Source organism: Chironomus tepperi, unplaced genomic scaffold, assembly GCF_022539635.2.
Source record: "Chironomus tepperi strain 1889 unplaced genomic scaffold, CSIRO-AGI_Ctep_v1 contig_351, whole genome shotgun sequence".
NCBI classification, from domain to species: Eukaryota; Metazoa; Arthropoda; class Insecta; order Diptera; family Chironomidae; genus Chironomus; species Chironomus tepperi.
Window position 1 is genome coordinate 1,111,287 of NW_027226473.1, and position 22,496 is coordinate 1,133,782.

At 34.3% G+C, this 22,496-nt stretch overlaps 1 protein-coding gene across 1 annotated transcript in view; it reads left to right on the top strand.

Annotated features, from left to right (window-relative positions):
* Positions 1–22,496, top strand: part of Dop2R (dopamine D2-like receptor) — a 110,664-nt gene that overhangs the window by 61,992 nt on the left and 26,176 nt on the right. The window contains exon 5 of the mRNA XM_070645146.1: positions 21,497–21,717. Within this exon, the coding sequence (XP_070501247.1) occupies positions 21,497–21,717 (221 nt within the window). The remainder of the gene's footprint in view (positions 1–21,496; positions 21,718–22,496) is intronic.

The following is a 22,496-nucleotide window of genomic DNA, read 5'->3' on the forward strand; positions in this document are numbered from 1 at the left end:
GAGCCCTGAAGTCTAAAAACCTTCCTAATTCCCACTTTAATCAAAAATTACATCAAATTCCACTGCACTCGCGTTAAAAAAACTCAAAAATTTACTTCCTCATTCTTATAAACATTTCCTTCCTCTCTTCAAGTGTCATTAATTTCATTCTACAGCAAATGTTTCTCATCTTTAAGAAAAATGTTTTTTTCTTCTCATTTGTATTGCTCCAGGAAGTTCTCATTTTTCAATTGTTTAAACTTAATTTCCATCTTCTTTCTTTTGTCAACTAAAAAAAAATAAATGAATTTACTTTAAAGCTTGACAACAATGAACAATGAAGTTTCATTGTTTGTTTATATTTCATTTTCTCCTTTTGGAAAAAAAAAATGTGGATGTGGCATGAATGGCTCATACAAAATTACTATGAGTTGGATGTTTTGGGGCTGTTTGGTTGTTAGGTAACGTGATGTTAGGTAACCCTTGTCATTTATTGCTTCAACTGCCACAAAATAGGAAGTGATGAAAGACAGAAGGCTTAAATCCTTCAAATCTGAAAGCAGTTGCCGAGCAGCTCAACATGGTTACTAGGTCAGCATGATGTTGCAATGTTAAAACGTCAAAATGACGTTAATATGCAATCACGGCACCATTTTGACTCAGTTAAGCCGTTTAGGTTAAGAACTAATTAATTAGTTAATTATAAATCCCGAGCGGCACATCACAGTCGTTAGGACATCGCTACGTCGCCTTGTTAATGACAAGATGTTAAAGGAAGGTCCGATCAAGAACCACAAGCTTGCAATTCCTGCACTTTAGATGCTATACATGATTGCTGATTCAAGTGTTCTGACGGCTCCATGACGGCTCATTTTTGATCCATTTTAATGCCGAAAAGTGAAATTTCCGGAACAGTCTCGTTCAGGAAGATGAATGAATCCAATAATTCCAAACCCAGTTACGTAACAACTGAACATTCCCTTACTACAATTCTAAAAAACCTTTATATGTGTGCGTAAAAGTTTCAATTTTCTGTCTACCGACAAAACAGCAGCAGTCGGTTGTGCCTTAAAAAAAATTCTATTAACTCAATTTTGCTCCTTTCTCTCATCCATTTACGTTAATGGTGATATACATCAGGTGTTGCAGTTCTTTATTATACCTCGAATGTGTTCAAATTTCAGACTGAAATGTATAAAAAGTCGGTATTTTTGAGCGAAGAAAAATTAGATGAAATTAAAGTTTTTGCTAATGGCATTAAGAAGCTTTCAACATCCTTGAGATTATTTTATCAGATTAGTAAGGCACATGCTGCTTTAAAATTGCTGACTAATTTGTCTTAAAAGATTGAAAATTTCAATTTTAGACGAAACTTTAATGCTGTACAGCAACAAAAGGATTTTCCCTTAAGAAATCTGACGGAACTTAACTTTCGTTTAATGGATACGCACAATAGAAGAACAAAGAGGCGAGAATGAGCGAAAAAAAAGTCTAATTAACCTTCGAGTAAAGTCATAAAAAAGAAGAGAAATTTCCATTTAATTTCATTTAGGATTTTTAATGGAACAAAGAAGAAAAAAGAGATGGATGGCTGGCACAGAGCACCAAAAAAGAAAAAATAGCAATTTCTCCTTCAAAAGATTTTCTTGTTTTATGCTCATCGACCCAAAAATACCGAAATAAGCCAATTAGTACGCGTTAATTTCCTCTCTGTTCTCCTTAGCGCGCACTTCCTCCTTATTGTGTCCACCTCAATTAAAAGCTTCTATGAATAATTAAATCTCTATCAGCGTATTATCGTCAATTTTTACATTATAATGTCAAGTTAAATTTTCAACATTTTCATCTTGTGTCTAGGAAAGTCAATGAGACATTTTACAGTCTGTTGAGAATATCATTTAAACTAGCACGATGAAGAGCTTATCATGATTGTACAGCTATTTTTACTTAAATCCTCGAACCTTTGAGTAATTTGAAAATAATCTTATTGGATTATTTAAATCCAACCAGATCTCATCTAATTTTATCCCTCCCATCCACATCTTTAGCTGATGATTTTCAAGTAGATAGTAAATTGGTGAAATTCGGTCAAAAAGTAGAAATTCATTACATTTTAAAAGCCTTATACTCAATTATTATACACAATATTTTCCATGGCTTTAAAAACCATATTTTTTTTGCCATTTTTTCTGAATGCCTGGATTACTTTTCAGACAGATATATATAAAAATAATATTATTATTTTTTTTGTCCTGATATTTACGGCTTTTTAAGTCTATCATTGACTTCAGGATGAAGAGAAAAAAAAACCTCTGCCTGCAAAATTATTAAATTTTCAACATAAACTGCTATCAACATAAAGAATAAAAATAAATCCACAATGGCATGTAACAAAGGTGTATCTAGGGTTGGATGATGGAATGAGATTCCTAAAACGGAACTTCAACGATGTATCATTTCATGTGTTGCAGGAAGAGTATGCAGAAAATGTATAATTTATAGGGTTCAGTCAAGAAACCTGGAATTTCCTGCATTTTAAATAGGAGCCATGCATGGGTTGTATTTTATAGCTTGTCCAAGGCTGCTATCCTATAATTTTTGTCTGCTGTTGTCAATGTCCTGCAATTTTGTACGAGCCCTTGTTATTTGTTGTTATGGCATTTTGTACATGTAGTCCAGTAACACCCGATAGCTCAGTGATAGAAGTGATAGAAGCTTGTGGCTGGAAATCGAAGGGCTTAGGTTCGAATTCTACTTAGGGTCCGTTATTCGGAATTACACCATTTTTGTTATAATGACATAGGGCTCCGGGGTTCAACCATCCTATAACACCACCCACTGGGGGCGTAGACAGATATTTATTTATGGCGGGGAATTGAAAATTTTCGTATCAATCGCCATAATTTTGCGGGACTTCTTCTATGAAAACACCTAACAAATTGAAGTTTTTTAATCCAAAAGTGAGGATGATGAGTATGACGCCCCTGGTACCCATCTTATTTCCATGTTTTGGCCAAAATTCTTAAATTTGCCAAGGATTTCTGTCTCAAAAATCTCAAAAAGGAAGTAAGTTAAAATCTGACTGCACCCCCAGTTGTCCCCTCAAAATTATAAACTTTTCAATGAACATCGTCGAACGAATATGAAATAACGGAAGATCTTCATTCCATCATAAAGTTTTATTTCCGCGAAAAAACGAAGAAGACACTAAAACCGAAAAAGGGACTTTAATGTAGACACAAATATACACAAGAAGATCATCATAGACAATTTTGAAGACAAAAAAAAATTTACGGTCGTGTATTCGATACATCTCTATCTACATGCATTTACCTTACATCTCCTATCTTGTCATGTTAAGGATAGAGATGAGAGCGAAAAAAAAAATTTCACATAAACTTTATTGCTGCCGTTTTTTATTGCTCGTTTGGGGCTTTTTCTTCCTCTTTTTTCATTTCCTTTTTCATGCTTTATAAAAAAAAAGTGAACAAAAAAAAAATTGTCTCAACTTAAATGAAACGACAATGAAAGCGAGGGAATCAACATCAACTAGAAGAGATGATGACAGTGAAGCTATGTCAGAGGTGTTTTTGACATGCTAAATAGTTTTGGATTTATGTCGTTGGATTTGTGGTTGGAGAAATTTATTGGATATTCGTTGGAGTCTGTTCTGATTCTATTTCTATTGAATCCCTTGGTAATCAAAAAGATTGAATATAAGTTGAAAGCTAGTCATTGTGAATTTATATTTCCTATAAGCTTGCTTCAATCCGGATTGTATTTTCTGACGCCATCTGAATTCAGTAATTGAGATGCTTTTGTTCAAAATGTGAAGATTTCCTTAAATTCCAATTTAATTACAGAATGGAATTTTGTGGGTTGAGTTATGTATAGGCGAATCTGTCAATGCGAAAGTAAGGCCTCTGTGGCCGAGATTTTAGGTAAAAAGTCGGAAATTTTTGTCACTCTTACATGAGTGCGTGGGTTTGATTCCCACCAGAGACTGATTACTCTCAATCATAATATAGAGTACAGCCGATATGAGAGACATTAGGTTTCATTTAGCTGTCTAGTCGACTTTTCCATACAAAATTGGTCTTTTTTATTTGCGGGATATGGCAGTGCTTAAGCAGCCATTTTATGCCGTCAGAGCTCAAAGTCGTCTTGAATTTTGTATGGAAAAGTGGACAAGACTCGATTTCGAGTATGGCCGCTTAGGTTAACTTCACTACTTTCAACCCCGAAATCCAATCTCAATCTCCAACTCTGCCTGAGACATTCAAAAATTGCTGTATATTTTGTAGGCACTAAAAGTCATGACAATAACTTTTTTTTTCATGTTATTAAATTTCATTACTCAAACTCTATTGTATAGAGTGCAATTGCTCCCAGTTTTCTTTTTCTGCCTATTTATTTTGATATTTCATTGAAAATATTCTTTTTTGATGACGATCATGATAATAATAAGGACACAGATAACAACAACAATGAAAAAAACTGAAGTGGATGGGGAAAGGCAAAGAAGAAGAATTTTAAGTTCTATTGATGGATGAAATCTGATATTTTTCATCATCAGAAATATTTTTTGAGAAAAGAAGGAACAAAGTTTGTAGAAGAATTAAATTGTTCTGGCATTCTTTCAAATATTGATTATGAATAATTATGGCATAGATTCCATAAAGAATGTTTAATAATTTTTTTAATTAAAGAACTTTTCTTTAACTTTTTTTTTAATTCCTCTGTCCACGTTAATCAGTGTCCCGAGCGATAGGAAAGAAGAAGAGTCCGGTAAACCTCTCTGATTGGCACCAAATCGAAGTTGCCCATTTTTGGCTGCCATTGGCGTTCATATGTCTGTCCATATAATTGTCCGTATGGCTGTTTGTATGGCCGTTCATATGATAGTTGATATGACAGTTCATATGGCATCCATATGGCTCCCAAACGGCTGACCGATTAGCGTCCACATGGCTCTTAAATGGCTGTCCATCTAGTTAGTCGTATGGCTGTCCATTTGGCATCTACATGACTCTCAAACGGTTGTCCGTATGGCTGATCGTATGGCTGTCCACATGGCTTCTTAACGGCTCCGTATGGCGTCCATATGCCTCTTAAATGACCATTCTGACAGCCTTACGGACAGTCGTTTGGGAGCCATGTGGACGCCATACGTACAACCATTTGAACGCCAAACAAAAGCGGCTTCCATAAAGATAGCAAAAGAGCTTTTGCGAAGTCTCCACAGCTCCTTAGCAAAGCCTTTTTCACCTGTGTCGCTCGGGATGCACACAATTTTGATCGATGGCTTCCTAGGGTATTAAACTTTAATTAGTGAATCCATTTCAATGGCTAAAAATCCATTTAGATGATGAATAATAAAGTTTATCAGAATATCCAATAAAAAATCTTAAATGATCTATAAAATTAGCGGAACTATTCAGTTCCTTTCAACACAAATTTTCCATTTTACTCCCGTTAATTTTAATCATTAAACATCCATTGAAATCGTAATCAATGCTTTTTCATTTCTATTCCATTTCATTTGATGCTGTTTTATTTGTAATTTTGCCACATCTCAAAATGAAAAGAGCTTTCAGTTCAGTGCTCAAACAGCTATAAACATTCATCGGTGTAATTTAATTAAATTTTTTTTTTTTTTGTGAAATCCCACTTTAATGTTTGTGTTTATTTCCAATTTTATCCATGACGTGCTGCTTGTTCCGTTTGTCTTGTACATGGCAACGATGATGTTGATCCACATTGAGATTTTTTTTTCTTCTTTAAGCTTCTCATTATGATTTTTCAGCGGATTTATTGTTGGAAATATTGGATGTTATAGACACTTTGGGTGGATCTGACTGGTTGTTTCATTGATATTAAGGTAATTATAAGTCAACTGGATCTTATTGAGTGTTTTATTGTGAGCTTGGACATTAAAATCTCGACAATAATCCAGTTTACTGGATCTTACTGGATCTCGTATTTTGAACTCGGATATTCAAATTTCGGTAAGAAATGCTCTACTGGATCTTCTACTGTCAGCTCGGACACTGAAATCTCAGCTATAGAAGCACTACTGGATCATCTATTCTAAGCATAAACACTAAGATCTCGTTAAAATAAGCTTTACTGAATCATACTGGATCTTGAATTGCGAACTCGGATAATGCTAACTTCACAATAGAAATTCAGTAAGGTCCGGAACTGACTTGTAAGTTCGATAGTGACTTAAGTCAGAATTAATCAAGTAAGAAGGTCATTGACGTGATTAAGCCTTAAAATCACAACTTATGTAAATGCGCCTAAGTCAACCAAATCTAAAATACTCTAGATTTTTCTACTAGTTCCTTTTATTGTTCATACTTTATATTTTTCTCCTCGCTAAAATGAGTTCTTTCTGCGGTATGCCATTATAATTTGTGTGCTGTGATGCTGTGGTATAATGAAAACTTTTTTTTTCTGTTGCTTATGTCAGCACAAAAAAAAAGAAAATTCTCATTGCAATTTCCCTCCACAATAAGAATGATGTGCAATTTTTGTAATTTAAGAGAACACTCATTTCATCTTTCATATATAATGTATGTGTATATGTATAGCAATCATGAAATAACTTTACATCTAAGATCTTAATGTCATGGGTGTTGTTAAATTGTGTGTTCAGATGGAAAGTTTATGAGGATTTGTTTCTGCTCGATAAATTTTGAGGCTAATTGACGTTGAGATTTGACATTTTAGAGCGGGATTTTTAAGGCAGTAGCTTTGGTCATTTGATGAGAATTGATGGGGATTTTCTTGGAATTTTCGAGTTTCTTAGTGCAGTTGTGGGCAACCTGTGTGCTCCGGAACACCGTTGTCCCGCAAAAAATTCTTAGAAATTCTATTAACCGTGTGCCGGCATCCGTGTGGATGGTAAGAGAGCTCGTGGGAGACCGAAGAACTCGTGGAAGGAAGCTGTCGATAGAGACAGCATTGCATTTGGTATTGGCAATTGGCAGACTCAAGCCGGCGATAGAACCAGCTTTAGGCGTCATCTGAGGGAAGCCAAGGATCACAGTTGATCTGTACAGTCAGAGAAGTAAGTAAAAAATGAGCCGTGTGCGACTTCGGTCCTAGCTTAGCATCAATTGTCCCAGTGCCGTGTTTGGTTTCGGTCCAGACTTACCATCAAGGTGTGCCAAAATAAAAGGTTGCGCACGATTGCCTTAAAGCATTAAAAAAAATTAATTATTTTCAACCTTGACCTGCAAACTTCATGGAATTTAATATCCCATTTCACAAAAAAAAAAATCATTAAGAGCATCCTTAACTGCACATAAATCATTATGACTTGCTGAAAAAAAAAATTTATGATGTCAAAAAGTATGTTCATTTCAGATGTAAGTTAAATAGGTCAATGGGTTATTTTATCTCTCACGACCATGTTAGTAGAAAATGCTCTAAAAATTACAGCCATATAAAAGATGGGTGGAGTAACATGTAAAGATAATTGTCATTTGACAAACGTGACTACTGGTCATAAAACATATCGAATGAGTTAAAGTTTTTATTGTTTTATGATGATGACGATGATGAAAATTATTACATGGCAAGTCATGTGCTAATCCAATGATATGTGTCAGATGTCGTTAAATCATTAAAGATTTATTCATTATTTTTATCATGTAGATTGGTTTATGTGGATGGAATTAGAAATGAATGAAAAAGACGTGGAAATGGGAAGGAAGTTGGAAATTTGCTTGAGGAGGGTAAGGAAAGTGGGTTTGTTCGTCATATGTGCCATACGGGTAATTAGAGTTTTGCAATCCCGTGTTTGAATTTTTATGTAAAATTGGGATCAATTCTTACTTAATTCCTTGGCTTGAGTGCACGAGGTCTAATTGCCGCGCGTAGGAAATGTCTGAAGACAGCTCCATCCTTCGAAACCTTCTACCAGTCCGAGATATTAGGGACTCTAGCGTCTTTTTCAACACGTTCAAATCCAGGAATTCTTTGGTCTTCCAGGAATTCAATTCAGTACATTTTGACCCCAGGATTGAACATTCTAAGGCTAATAATAGGGCATGTCAGACGTCGAATCTAGACTTACAGGTTATAGGATCCGAACCCTTGAACAGACAAGAAACATGCTTATGAATATGTTCACAATATTGACCATTAAGGATCAATTGATATTGATATTGAATATTGACTGAATATACTCAAAGTCACGTTCATTTATATGAGTTACTCAATATCTGTTAAGGGTCACTCCTTTACTGTCTATAATTTACAATGAAAGGCTATGATTCGCATTTCTAGTCCATATAATTCCGAAATAAAGATATTTAAGCAATTCCTATGTTGAGTCTCAAACCCATGACCATTGGATCGGTTAGTAATAATTAAGTTTCAAAGAACGGAACCAGTACATCATTGAACCACTTCAGTTCAAGAAAAACCTTAGCAAATTAAATATTTTGTTCTAAGACAGCTTTGCTTCCACCACTAGATACATTTCTTATTTCTTTACTGTACCTATGCTGCTGATACTCTTTCCTACTGTTTTCTGTGACAAGTATGCTTTTGGAGCTCCTAGTTGCAATTTCATTTGCGGATTCTAATCAAGCATAGTGTAGCCAACTTGATATGCTATTCTGTCCCAGCAATGACAGACAGAATATACCTCTAGCTCGTGGTTACATCACATCTGTAAAAGTATTCAGCATTGAATCATTTCAACATTCATTACAAATTAAGTCCATTGTTTTAATTAAATTACTTTTTTCCCACAATGAAATGAGAGCAGGGTTCTAAAGAAATTGAAAATGATATTTATTTCAAATCCGTACTTATGAATGGAGATTTTATACCTGTCAAGCACAAATACACGCCTAATGTCATCCTCAAGAAAATTTCCTTTGTTTTTTTATTTAAGAATATTTATCGTTCTTTCCATACGCGTGGGTTTAATCATATAATAGAATTTTTTCAATACCTCTGCTAAAAATAAAGCATTAAATTTTTATTTCAAAAGCTTACCGATCCGTGAGAAAATTTTGGTAGGTAAATACAATTACGCTTAATAAGATATAATTTTTTTTTGAGACTTTTGCGTCATGACAGAGCCAAAAAAAGGGCTCAAAAATTTTTCATCGCATTTAAAAATCTTCTCTGTTTACATAACATCCATGACAGAGAAATTAAGGTAAATAGTATCACAAAATACACCTGACAACCAGCCGTGAATTAAATTTTTCTTGTTGCCTTTGCTTCCAACAAAATAATCGCATGATGAAAATTTATTTTAATAAAATCTTGAATTTTTCATTAATTTTCATTCCTTTATAAACTTATTTTGTTCCAAAATTTTTCAAGTACCTCGGATGAAGAAGAGGAAGTGCTAGAAATATGAAAATGTAAACAAAAAAATTTCTCTCGTCACAAAGTAAATTTATTTAGAGCGTGGATTATGAGAAAGCTACTCGAGCTTTAAGATTTATTAAAAATTAATGAACCTTTACATTGACATTGACAAAAAAGCAGCATCGTTGTTCTCTCGTGAGACACAAACTATGAGTGCTGTAGGAGTTTTGTGAAATATTTTTTTTGGATGATATCCTTGAGTTGATTCTGTCTGATTGCCCTTGACATTATTATTTTGGAGGATATTTTGAGTTGGGCGGATGTTAAGGAAATGGGAAAGGCTTTAAATTTTTGATTTATTGCTCGAAAGGTTTACTTTAAGAATCTTTTAGAGCAGGATGTGATTGGAAGGCTAATTTAGTTGTTCAATTGCGGGTTTTATGGCCAGATTCTCAAATGTCAAGTTCGTAATTAGGCAAATGATTGACTAATCAAAGCATGATTTATTTGGGTTTTAAATGGTACTATTTGCCCACTTTGCATTGATCTAGAATTAAGGTCAACAAGAACTAATTGTATCATTTGTAGATGCCCAGGCTTTCAGTTATTGGCCAAAACCTAATAGCTATTGACAAGTTAATGTTCTTTTGATGTCAAACAGCACAAATCGGCTAATCAATTTAAAATCAGGCACCAAATCAGCGTAATTCTGAAATAATGCAGGTTTTAAGCCGAATCTAGCACTAAGTCAGAGTAACTTCAATCAGGGGCTGATTTTTGAGCTATTAAATGATCTATGCTTTTCGGATCTACTTGGTTAAGCGTCAAAATGTGTCAGAATCAACCAATAAAGATGAGTCAGGACCCAAACCCATTCCTAGACATAAAATTTCTCCAATTCACTAGGTTTTTTGAGATGCGTCAATCCCAAAAGTTCAAAAATCTACCCAACAAACTCATCCAAATTTTACCCGACCTAAAAATTCACACAATCTACTTCTCATTTACTTGTTATCATCATTATGATCACTTTCATTTCACTTGTTATTAAATTTTTGCTTTTTTTCTCCTTTCTTTTCTTCCTATCGCACTTGCTTATTCACATCTTTTTTTTATCATCAGCTATCTTTTTCTTGTACGCAGTACTTATTATCAGAAAAAAAGAAAAGTGAAATGAAATGAAGCAAAAAACGAAAGAAGGAGAAAAAAAGTTGAGATAAAGTTTTTTTTTTGGTACTATATAGAAAAATGAAGATTGCGAGGAGTAAGGCATGCAAGTTGGGATATTTGGGGGATTGGATATTAAAGCGAATTTGTTGTTGATGTTTGATTTTTATGGTTTAATAATTCGCCAGCCGTACATAGCAATTGTGATCCATGACATCCCATGAATGTTGCTTAAAACTGGTTCTATTGCTGGCTTACTTACTTACTTACAGGAGCAATGTTCCGACTAGGAGCCATGTTCCGACTAGGAGCCATGTTCCGACTAGGAGCCATGTTCCGACTAGGATCCATGTTCCGACTAGGAGCCTTAGTTGCTACAAATGGATTTCTATTTCACTTTATTGCTGGCCGAATCACAAAACTTGTGCAAATTCTCATTTTTGAAATCTGACTGACATTTCTTCATTACTGTCCTATATCATGTTGCTTTTGGAGCACCAGGACGCCTTTTCCTTTGAGGATTCCAACCAAGGGCTGTATATCAAGCTTGTGTCCCTCCATCAGCTATAACACTATTTTTATCGCTGACTACCATTTGTCAAATGACAATTCTAAGAGCAATACTGTTTCGATTGACTTCTGAGCTTCACAAACCACCACAACTTGGTTAATTGATCCAAAATTCGGTACCCGATCAAAATCATTCTGACATGTTGCCAGATTTACACTGAAAAAGAAACAGGGATTTGTGTTATTCGGGTTAGTATTACTTCCATTTCTTCGATTTTCTGCTACAAATGATGAAAAAAGTTTCACATTATAACAACAAATAATAGGTGAAAGAACGGTATAAAGGAGGAAAAAAACTTATTGTAATGGTAAACAATTTGTCAAAAAAAGAGAAAAATTTTTGAGGAGGAAAAAGAATCTCATCTCAATAAAAATTGTGTAAGAATAATTTGTAATTGAGAGCAACAATAAAAGCATCAATACCTAAAAAACTTTTCTTCTTGTTCCTTGATGACGAGTAAATAAGAAATAAGAAGTAAAATGAAAATAAATTGAGCGAAAGTTTACGACAAGTTTTTGATTTGCTGCAATTTATTACAAAATAAAAAAAATAAAAAGTTTTCATCTTCTTCCTTTTCAAAATGTTAGAAAGGAGATGAGATTGACTTGAGAAAAAAGTTTATAATTAAGGTATTGATAGACCCTTTTCAGCTTTCAAGTGTCTCGTCAGATTTTTTTTCTTCTATTTCGACCGTATTTTTCGACAATTTTATTAAATATCTTACATATTTTCTTGGATCTATTAGACCTGAATATTGTTGTGATTATTTGCTGGGGAGTAGAATGTTCGAAAAGGAAAAATGTTGGAAATTCAGCATCAGATTGAGACTTAAGTGCACTTTTGTTCATTGAATTATAATTTATATTCAAAAATCAATAGCTGACGTGTTTTCTAATTGAAAATTGTAGCTTTTGCAAAATAACGGTCAAAATTGATTTAAAAATCAACGACCTGAAAATTTGAAATTTTTGAAAGACAATTTCCACGTGTTTTTCCATATTTAATTTTAAAATCATAAATTAATGCATTAATTCATGTTTTTTAACAACTAAACTTATCAATTTTGACTTAAATCGATAGCAAAGAGCTAATGCTTCAAATCCGAGCACTCTACGATGTCTAATTACTGAGATCTCATGCTTTAGTCAACCACCCAGCCAATCAAAGTGAAGAAATAAGCTTCATTTCTTCAAAATCCCCTAAAACTCTTCCAAACTTATCATAAAATATGTAAACGACCACAAAAAATCTTCATAAATCACACATTCGTCAAAAAATCACATCTTATGACTTGCCTTTTAAATAATTCACTCGCTCCAAAAAACTGCATCCAATTTTTATTTCCATTCCAAACCATAAATTTTCTTCACAAACATTAGTGTGCAGCACAGTAAATCATGCAAAAATAAAAAAAGTGAACGATATGACAATGTTTTTTTCTTCTTCTACTTAAAAGCTTCTATTTTATAAAGCAGAAAAGAAAACATTATGAGGACATGTGAATGTGGAGTGCATATATAGAAGCATCCATACAAATGTCTCTGATAATGTTGTTTTTCTCACGTATTGTCATAAAAAATATTTTCCCATAAAATACAATTTTATTGATTGAGGGATAGAAAGAAAAAAAAAGTTCTTTTAAAATGCTCCTTTTATTATGTTTGAGAAAGCATGCATTGTGATGTGACATTATGTTTGTACTTAATACATTAGGAATAAAGGAGTCATTTTGGAGTGAATCAGTACGATGTTGTTCCATAGTAGTATTTTCTTGACATTCTGTCTTGGATTTGCAGGGGCGTAGACAGTTCTTTTCTAAGTGGATTGGGAAGGGGAGTCGAGGGTATGGTGAAAGCGCTCACGGATAACCAAAGAACTTTTGGTAGGAACTTGACAATAGTAATGGACAGTAATGGAAAGCTGACGATAGTAATGGACTGTAATGGAAATTGACAGATGGAAGTCAGCAATTGAGTCAACTTTAGGCGCCATTTGGGGGAGACTATGGATCATTTCTGAGCTGTATGCCCAAAAGGGAGATTATGAACCCATACCTATCCTCATCACCCGTAATAGACCTCTATTTATTTGCATATCTTGCGAAAAAGTCAGCTTTAGGTGTCATCTGAGTTAGGACATGAGTCACAATTCAGACTTTTCCAAAATGAGAGAGGGGAGGAGGGGATATGTGCTTAAGACTCCCTAACCTTCTCCCTGAATACGTCCCTGACTAGTTGCGTGTCTTGATGACTGTGATAAAGAACAAAATTCCCTAAGCATTCCTCAACAATCCACAATCGCATGTAAATTTTCTGGAACTTTTGATTAACAAATTTATGATGCATGATGAATAAAATATTCAAAACATCACATAATCTATCTATAATGATAATATTCATAAAACATATTTTAGTAGGAATTCATGATTTTACATCTAAATGGCATATTACCTTATACGACTTTACCTTATTTGTATGTAATGCCAAAAGCTAAAACAACAAAACAGAAATTTTAACTTTATGGCATTTACAATGGCTGTTTGCAGGGGATTGAAACATTTTGAGTTCATTTTAAGTCCATTTGGACAAAAAGTACATCCATGTCCAGTTCATCTACAATCAATAAATGTAATTCAAAGTTTTTTTTCTTATTTTCATTCAATTACTTCCCGAAAAAGAAACTTTCAATTCCCTTGCCAAATAATGTATATCCATATCCATATGCTTCTGATATTTCACGATGATGATGATGCCATAGGAGCATATTGTACATAAATATACACACATATATGTAAAATACATTCCATAATGTGTATCACATTGGCATCTAAATTACGCTCCTTCAGAGCATGATGTACTTCGAATAAACATTCACATGAATACTATATATCGGAAAATTCAAACATTATGAGGAATGTGAATGTTTGTAATACACACATATCTTTGTACCATATATATTATGGCATGAGTGCATACGTGATTCATTCGATTCTGGATTATAGAAGAAAAAGAACCAAATGAATAAACAGAGCTTTTTTTGAAAATGAATAAGGAGCTTTTTCTATTAGAGGGAGCTTTTCATAAAATTCTTGGCTATAACTTGGATAGTGGTAGAATGTTATGCTATGAATCCTTAAAATTCAATTATATGTTTGCCTCTATATTTACCGAGTGACACAATGTTGCTTCTGACAACCATTTGGAAGTTGCACGAAGTCTTGTATTAACGTCCTACGATTTACAGTGGATCAATAGGAACTAATCATCTTCATGGAGTCCAGAACCTAGCATTGCCGGTTCCTATGCATGTGGATTAGCTTCTGATCTTAACGAAATTCTAGTCGGGCGTTTCAAAACTGTTAAAGATGTAACTACTCGCGACCTCAATCATTCATTTGCTGGGGTTAAACCTCAACATCCCTACTCCCAACATCTCCAAGCGACGCTTCTAGGGCTGATTTCTAGAGCAACCTATAGCACCCTAACGTAGGAACGGCTTCGACTAATGACAAAAACTTCTAAAAGAAGAACTTAGAGTAGACTCGAAGTCTGTATGAACATTAGTAGTCCTGAACTGAATTATCCTTACAAAATCCGAGATGACTTTATGCTCTGGACTTAAAAGTCAATTGCAGATAGCTTTTACCAAGGAAATACTCTAACATACAAAGAGTTTGATTTCAAGACACAGAAAGACCACTAATGTACCTAAAGTGATCTCTTTGCCTGTTAAGCATAGTCAGTTTCGATTACTGGAAGTAGATGCCGTATGGATGTCCATATAGTAGAATGTACTTAATTTGTCCAGTTCTGATTTCTATACTTTGTATCAGTATCCACAAGATTAATACTTTGCGGTTCAAAAGTTGTCATTTTAAAAAATAATTTAACAAAGTTTAGCTTTTAAATCTCATAATCCCAATCTCTGCAACAATTTTTCATTCATCGTCTTCAACCTTAATCGTGCATGATGAAGCTTTAAATCACCCACAGGCCAGAACACCCACGCAAATTTTTCCATAACCACCGAAAATGAAAATCACGGGTTTCCAGAAACACCACTTGTAAATGTATGTGGTGGTTCTGGAATGTAGTGAATTTCATAAACACCACATGTATTTCCAAGTGGTGGATAAAATCACACGTGTGATTTTAAACACCACATACATTTGTACGTGGTGTTTCTGAAATCACGTGTGTTTCAAATCACCCACAAAATTTCGTTTGTGGGTGATTTGGGAATTAATGTAATTTTTCATGAAGTACAAAATTACAAATTTCAATACAAAATTTTATTGAAATTTTAAAGTTTTTCTTTAAAATAATTTTTATTTTTAGATTTTGAGTAAAAAATTAGAAATTCAATTTTTGATTTATTAGAGTGATTTATTGTGTTATGAGCCTTTTTACTATAAGTCGAAAGTATGTAAGCATAATTACTTACTTAGCTGGCGTATATATCAATTTTGATCCATCGCCTACCTCATATGACACATAAAGCTGGCTCTATCACTCCGTCTCCCAATTAAAAATACGAAATGCAATACTACCTTTATCGACAGGTTCCTTTTAGTTCTTCCACTAACTCTTTTACGATCCAAAAAATCGGATATATAGATCGTATTTATTAGAGCTTCTACAGGTCTTATAATAACATGTTCAGCCCATCAAAGTCTGTTCCTTTTGACACTTCTTATAATATCAGCCTGCAGTTCTGCGTTGCTCCTATATTTATACTGGCGGATTCCATTGCGCTACCTGGCGGATTCGTTTCTTATACATGATTAATTTGGTATGTCTTGAGATTCTCGACGTCAGTAGATATCTAACTAAATAGTATACTAGCTGGGCTGCCAATATCCTTCGCTTAACCTCCAGTGTTGTGTCAAAGTTATTGCTAATAATGATTCTCAAGTAGACAAAGTCGTTGACCACTTGGGATTTCTTATATCCAATAACTTACTCATTAACTCGAAAACCAATCGTATTGGCTTCTAACTAGCTTTCAGAATGTGAGACTTTACTAACGATAGAAGAGTGATTAGCCATATGTCTATTAATCCAACTTAGAGCCTAGATTATTACAAAAGGCCATCCATCTGACTCTTTTTTGTTTGATTGCTGGTCACATCACAAAGTACAGGCCACATCACTTGAACAGATTCTCTGTTTTGACATCTAATTCACATTCCCGTATTACTGTTCTACGCCAAGTTGCTTTTGGAGCACCAGGTCGCCTTTTTCCCCAGGCTGAGAACTTCCATACAAATACGGCTAAATACCGCCATACCCATACAAATACCGCGATATTCCATACAAATACCACTGATACCGCCTAGTTTCTGAGCCTGGCTTTTTCCTTGTGCATTCCACCCAAGCGTGGTAGAACAAGTTTGTGTTTTGGTCCCACTTACAACAGCTTTCCTAGTGTTTCGCATTCGAAGAATGTGACTTATCCAGCCAAACTTTTTCACTTGAGTGCTTCCTTATGAATGTCAGAATGTCTATGTATGCTTACATACTTTCGACTTATAGTAAAAAGGCTCATAACACAATAAATCACTCTAATAAATCAAAAATTGAATTTCTAATTTTTTACTCAAAATCTAAAAATAAAAATTATTTTAAAGAAAAACTTTAAAATTTCAATAAAATTTTGTATTGAAATTTGTAATTTTGTACTTCATGAAAAATTACATTAATTCCCAAATCACCCACAAACGAAATTTTGTGGGTGATTTGAAACACACGTGATTTCAGAAACACCACGTACAAATGTATGTGGTGTTTAAAATCACACGTGTGATTTTATCCACCACTTGGAAATACATGTGGTGTTTATGAAATTCACTACATTCCAGAACCACCACATACATTTACAAGTGGTGTTTCTGGAAACCCGTGATTTTCATTTTCGGTGGTTATGGAAAAATTTGCGTGGGTGTTCTGGCCTGTGGGTGATTTAAAGCTTCATCCCTTCAATATCATGAGAAAAGGATTGAAATTTATTGCCGAAGTACGATAAGACTTTCTATAAGACGAAAAAAAAATAGGTATCGACCAAAACTTACCTTCTAGCATATTGTCATGCATTTGCGAAAAATTCCTATACCAAATGTCAACGACAATCGCAAAAAAAAATATTTCACTCGTATCGATGAATTTGTGTCAAGAATGCATTAGTTTCGCAATGAATAGACAAATTTTATAGTTTGTAGTTTTTGGTGTTTGGTATTGTTGTGTGGACAGAGTTGGTAATTGGGTGTCTTTGGGTATATTTTGTGTTTCACAATCGGAAATCAACAACAACCTGACGATCGATGGTGCCCAGTGACACCTTCAACCTGCAGCCTGCTGGTGGCTGATGAAACGAGCGACTGACCTAAACCGGTCGCTGAGGAAACCTAAACCAGCGACTAGCCTAAATCAGCGACTGACCTACATCTGTAGCTGATGAAACCAGCGACTGGGCCTTCACTGATGGCTGTTGAAACCAGCGACAGAGCCTCCACCGGGTGGCTATTGAAACCAGCAACCGGCCTTCACCGGTGGCTGTTAAAACCAGCAACCAGCTTTCACCAGTAGCCGTTGTCATTTGCTACCGGTGGCGGCCGATCGCTGGTGACATTTACCACTCGCAGCAATCAATCACCATGCGGCAACCAATCGCTAATGACATTTTCCACCCACAGCGGATTCCCGTAACCCAATTCCCAACTCTAGTTGTATAATCCATAACGATCCGCGTACAACAATGTGGAATTTCACATTTGGAATTAAAATTTAATTGAAATCAATATCAGCACGATCCAAAGTTATAAAATTGACATTTTATGCTGCACAATGCATATGGAATTATGAATAGAAAAATAGAGAAAAAAGCATATTGAAAAGTTTGTGCTGACTCAGGAGAGTATGTGACTAGATATTCTGGATATTTGTTTGAACGTTTTCAAATTTAATTCCGGAAATATTTTAAAAATTGAAATCTTCAAGCTTAGGTACCCAAAAAAATGTTTGTTTGTTATTCTGGACAGAATTTCTATTTCTGACCTAATTTTTCAAAGATTTTGCTGTTGCTGTAGATTCTTTAATGGCATAAATCAACAAAACTTTTCATTTATCTCTCCCGATGAACTTACTGTACGTGTGGATTTTAAGCTTTAATTAATTTATGACTCCTTTATGCTGAAAGACAGAATAGAAAAAAACTTTTTCTATGCGATAAACATGCTGATGATGATGAAAAAGTTTATGGAAAAAAATCTTCGACTTTAAACTTTCTCCGTAATTAAAAAGAGTTTTCTAAACTTCAACTCTGTATCATCCATCAACCCTTTATCCTAACTGTTAAGTTTTCAATCAATATACTCAATAAGTTTTTCAATATTCACGGTCAATTACCTTCTTTTGTTATACTCATGAATCAATTTAAATATGGAATATTATCTTATACCTAGACGCATAAATTATTGAAAATTGAATATTTATGTAAAGTATGGGATGAGAAAATTTGCTTAGCGCTGTTAAATATTCATAAGGTCTCCCGAGGAGCACAAGTTGGTTAGGCTATCCACATTCCGACACTAGGCTGTTTTAACACTGACATGGTGCTAGAATGACTCTGACATTGTGCTAGCATGACTCTGGCATGGTGACAGAGACGTAAAACCGAATCGGGCACCAAGTCAGAATCATCCCGAGAGAAATTATTAAGAAATGATGAAAAATTATGCTCAGCAAAATGATTTTGTCCTAAGTCTGCAAGGGAAACATTATAATTTCATAATGTTAATTAGATATAAAGAAGCAAAAGTACCTTGATAGCTCAAATCTCACCAAAAACCTAGTGATTTTTCAGCAGTTAATCAGATCTAAAGAAGCAAAATTGCCTTGATAGCTCAGTTGGCAAGATGCAGGTCACAAAATAGGTGTTGAATTTGGACAATTGGGTTCAAATCTCACGAAACAGCCTTGTGATTTTTCAGAAGTTTAGATACTTTAGCTTCTTAGTTTTTCGTCTTAAACTGCTATACTTCCTTACTTCGCTGGTCGTCCAGATCAATTGTGATCCAAGACCTCCATGCTCTATCACTGGCTTCCACTTGCCAATTTTCAATACCAAGCGCAACACTGGTTCCTATCTTCCTTGGCGAAGGAAGTAAGTAAGATAATTCAGCTTCTTACTTGTAGTAGTTTAAGACGTAAAACTAAGAATTGAGCAATGTGAGACGTTGTAACGTGTTATGAATGACATGGCTGTCATCAAACCTTAAAAGCTCCATAACGAACCCTTCTTTATTTGTATTACTCGGGTAAATATCGCAATATATCAAAAGAAACCATAAATTTCATCATTCCAATTTATTAATAGTAATTCTCATTAAAGCCTATGGCTTTAGCAACACAATTTAATGATCCATAACCTTGAATATTAGCTAAAAATAATTATTGTTATTGACAATAAGAAGGTCCTTTTAATAAGCTTGAATTTATCGATGAATGACTTCCATTAAAGCTGTCTGGGGTTTTATGTGATTTTATTAATGATTTGTAAATAGAAAAAATGTAATAAAAATCGATACAATTACTACTCATTTGTCACACATTTTTATTCCTATACAGCACAGACATTAATTATTTCGTATTTGGTTATCATGCTTCATTTACTGCATTCACTTTTATTTTTTCATACTTCAATATTTATTAACACGAATCGTGTCAATCGATGACATGTTTATTTTATTTCTCGGAATCATATATCACATCCATAAGAAGCTTATAAGCTTTTGTTAACAAAATATTGCTATATGAATCAATTAAAATTCATTACGAGTGGCGATGACAATGGAATTTATTGAGGATTTAAATAAATTTCTTCGAAATCAGACGGGATTTTTTTGTATTTCCATAAATGAATTTCAAATAACGCAACATTATAATTTCCACGTCTTATTGTCAACCCCCTCCAGATCCAGATAGCAGAAAATCAATTTATGCATATATTCATGGCGGGAATATAAAAAAATCCACCAGATGAGAATTTCGTTAGGCACAATTTTTCTCTAGAAATTCATTCCCCATACCCGATTGTGTATAAAATAATACTTTTGACAAATATGACAGTTTCTATGTATGAGATGATGGCACACAGCAGCATCACAATTTATCGCATCGAGCTAAGTGTAGCTAGGGCTATGAAATGAAAATCACTTTTTTCCTTCCTTTTTTGTTCACTTTAGTCTGTCATGTGATTTGTAAAAAGGAAGCCATTGGTGATGATTTGACGGCTTAGCAGGATTTTGTATAGTTTTATGTCCTGCTGTTGGTAGATTTGCTTGTTCATGCTTGGATAGTTTTTAGTGATCTGCATACTTTATTATTCTAGATTCAAATTGAATAGGCTGTGTGATTAGTTGGGTTGTGTGTTTAGATGTGAACTTGACGTTGTTTGGACTTGTTATAGACTTGACATTTGTGCGCATTTTGCCATTTGATGGCGTTGTCATTGTGAGAATCCAAGTCATATGGACGGCATTCTGTACAATGATTGAGAGGTCGGCTTCTGGTGGGAATCGAACTCACAGAAATGCAATATAGATTCTGATCTGTTGCTTAACCACTCGGCCACATAGACCGTACTATCGAGCTAGCAGACTAGCCTATTTATGGCTCGATACCCCAGAACCCACTCTGATCAACCTCCACAGCCATATTTGACCATACGTCTAGTAATTAACTCGATATTTATGCATTTTGTCATAAAACATGGCCTGTTCCACTCGAAAAATGTAACCTTAATAGGCAAAAGACCTTGATGATCCACGAAACTTCTTCTCAAAATTCTTCAACTCCGAATATTTGCTCAAATTTGCAAAATTTCTTCAAAATTTCAGACTTTTAGCAAATTTCTTCATCTCCAAAAATTTTTAGAATCTTCAGAAATTTCATCAGCCACTCAAGCATTAAAATATGCGCACTAGACTAAAAGGTATTTCTATCAATTCAAGGAATTCCTCCCTTCTTCGTTGCTTCTTGCTCAACACGCAGCAGCTTCTGCTACAACATTTTATTATGATGATTTATGCAATGAGATTTACTGTCGTGTAACTGTGGTGTGAAAATTGGGTATTTGTGAGTCTAAAAGTGTGAGTTCTATAGCACGTGTATGTGTGTAGATGCGTATAGTAATAAGCATACACAAGAAAAAAAAGTACGACCGATACGATGCGGATGTTATATCTTATTTTTATATGATTTCTAGTAGATGGAGTAGGAGGACAAAAAAAATACCTTATATCAAGACTAAAAGCATTTCTACTTACTATCGGCATAACCCACCACCATCACCAAAATGATTTATTCCTTACCAGAAGACATACACAAGAAAAAATTTTTACTCAGCTTTTCTTTTCATTCCATTTCATTTACGATTTAGGCACTTCGTACGAGAGCAAAGAAGCAGCGAGCAGCTAGAAAACACAATATATCGGATCTAACAGCTGGTGGTAGTATAATTGAAAATATAGCACAAACAAAGAGATTAGCTGAGACGACAATGAATGATGGTAGTAGTAAAAGCTCAAAAATTATACCGGAAGAGGAGCGACCGACCAATACAGGTTCTGGATCAAATGAGGAGGATGATGATAATGCTGGGTAAGAAATATTGATTTTTAGAGACATGACAAATCTGATGAAATTTCCTCAAGGAACTAATAAATTTCAATATGGCATAGATCAGTTCCTAAAAAGTTTATTAGATTTTCTTGACAAAAATCATCTGAATTTCTATATACATATTAGCACTACTCACAAAAACTTTTTCAATAACGATAACTAATAGTAAAGTAAGATAAATTACATTTCATTCGACATTTCACAATCCATTCATCATCTTCAAAATGTATCCGAAAGGCAGTAAATTTCAATTTTCTACATATTTATGTAGACTATTTGCAGTATAGACGAAGAAATCGAAGTATGAGAGAGAAAGTCTCGTCTGACTTTTCTTCTAATTTCCTTAATGTTTGCATGAGAAATGACAATGAATCATTGTTGATTTAAAATTGGGTTAAATTGGGTATTGAGGAGCTGAGAAAAATGAGTTTTGGAAGATTTAGATTTATTGTGTGATGAAAATGCAATCGTTAAGCTTTTGGGGGTGATTCATGATTATTAATTTTAGTATGGTGAAGCTAGGATGTTTTTTGGGAGAAGTTATGATTATTTTAATTGAAATGCAAGAGTTTATAGGGAATTAGACACAAAACCGATCTAATGACCGTCAAATAATGGACAAATGTGGATTTTTTCAAGGCAAGATAGGAATTTTGACACTAAACCCCGTTAGACACGTCTCAGAATGTAGTTTGGAAGGTATACTGAGTTAAACAAGCAAAACATGTTACCTCAGACCGGCGGAACTCTTACTTGGT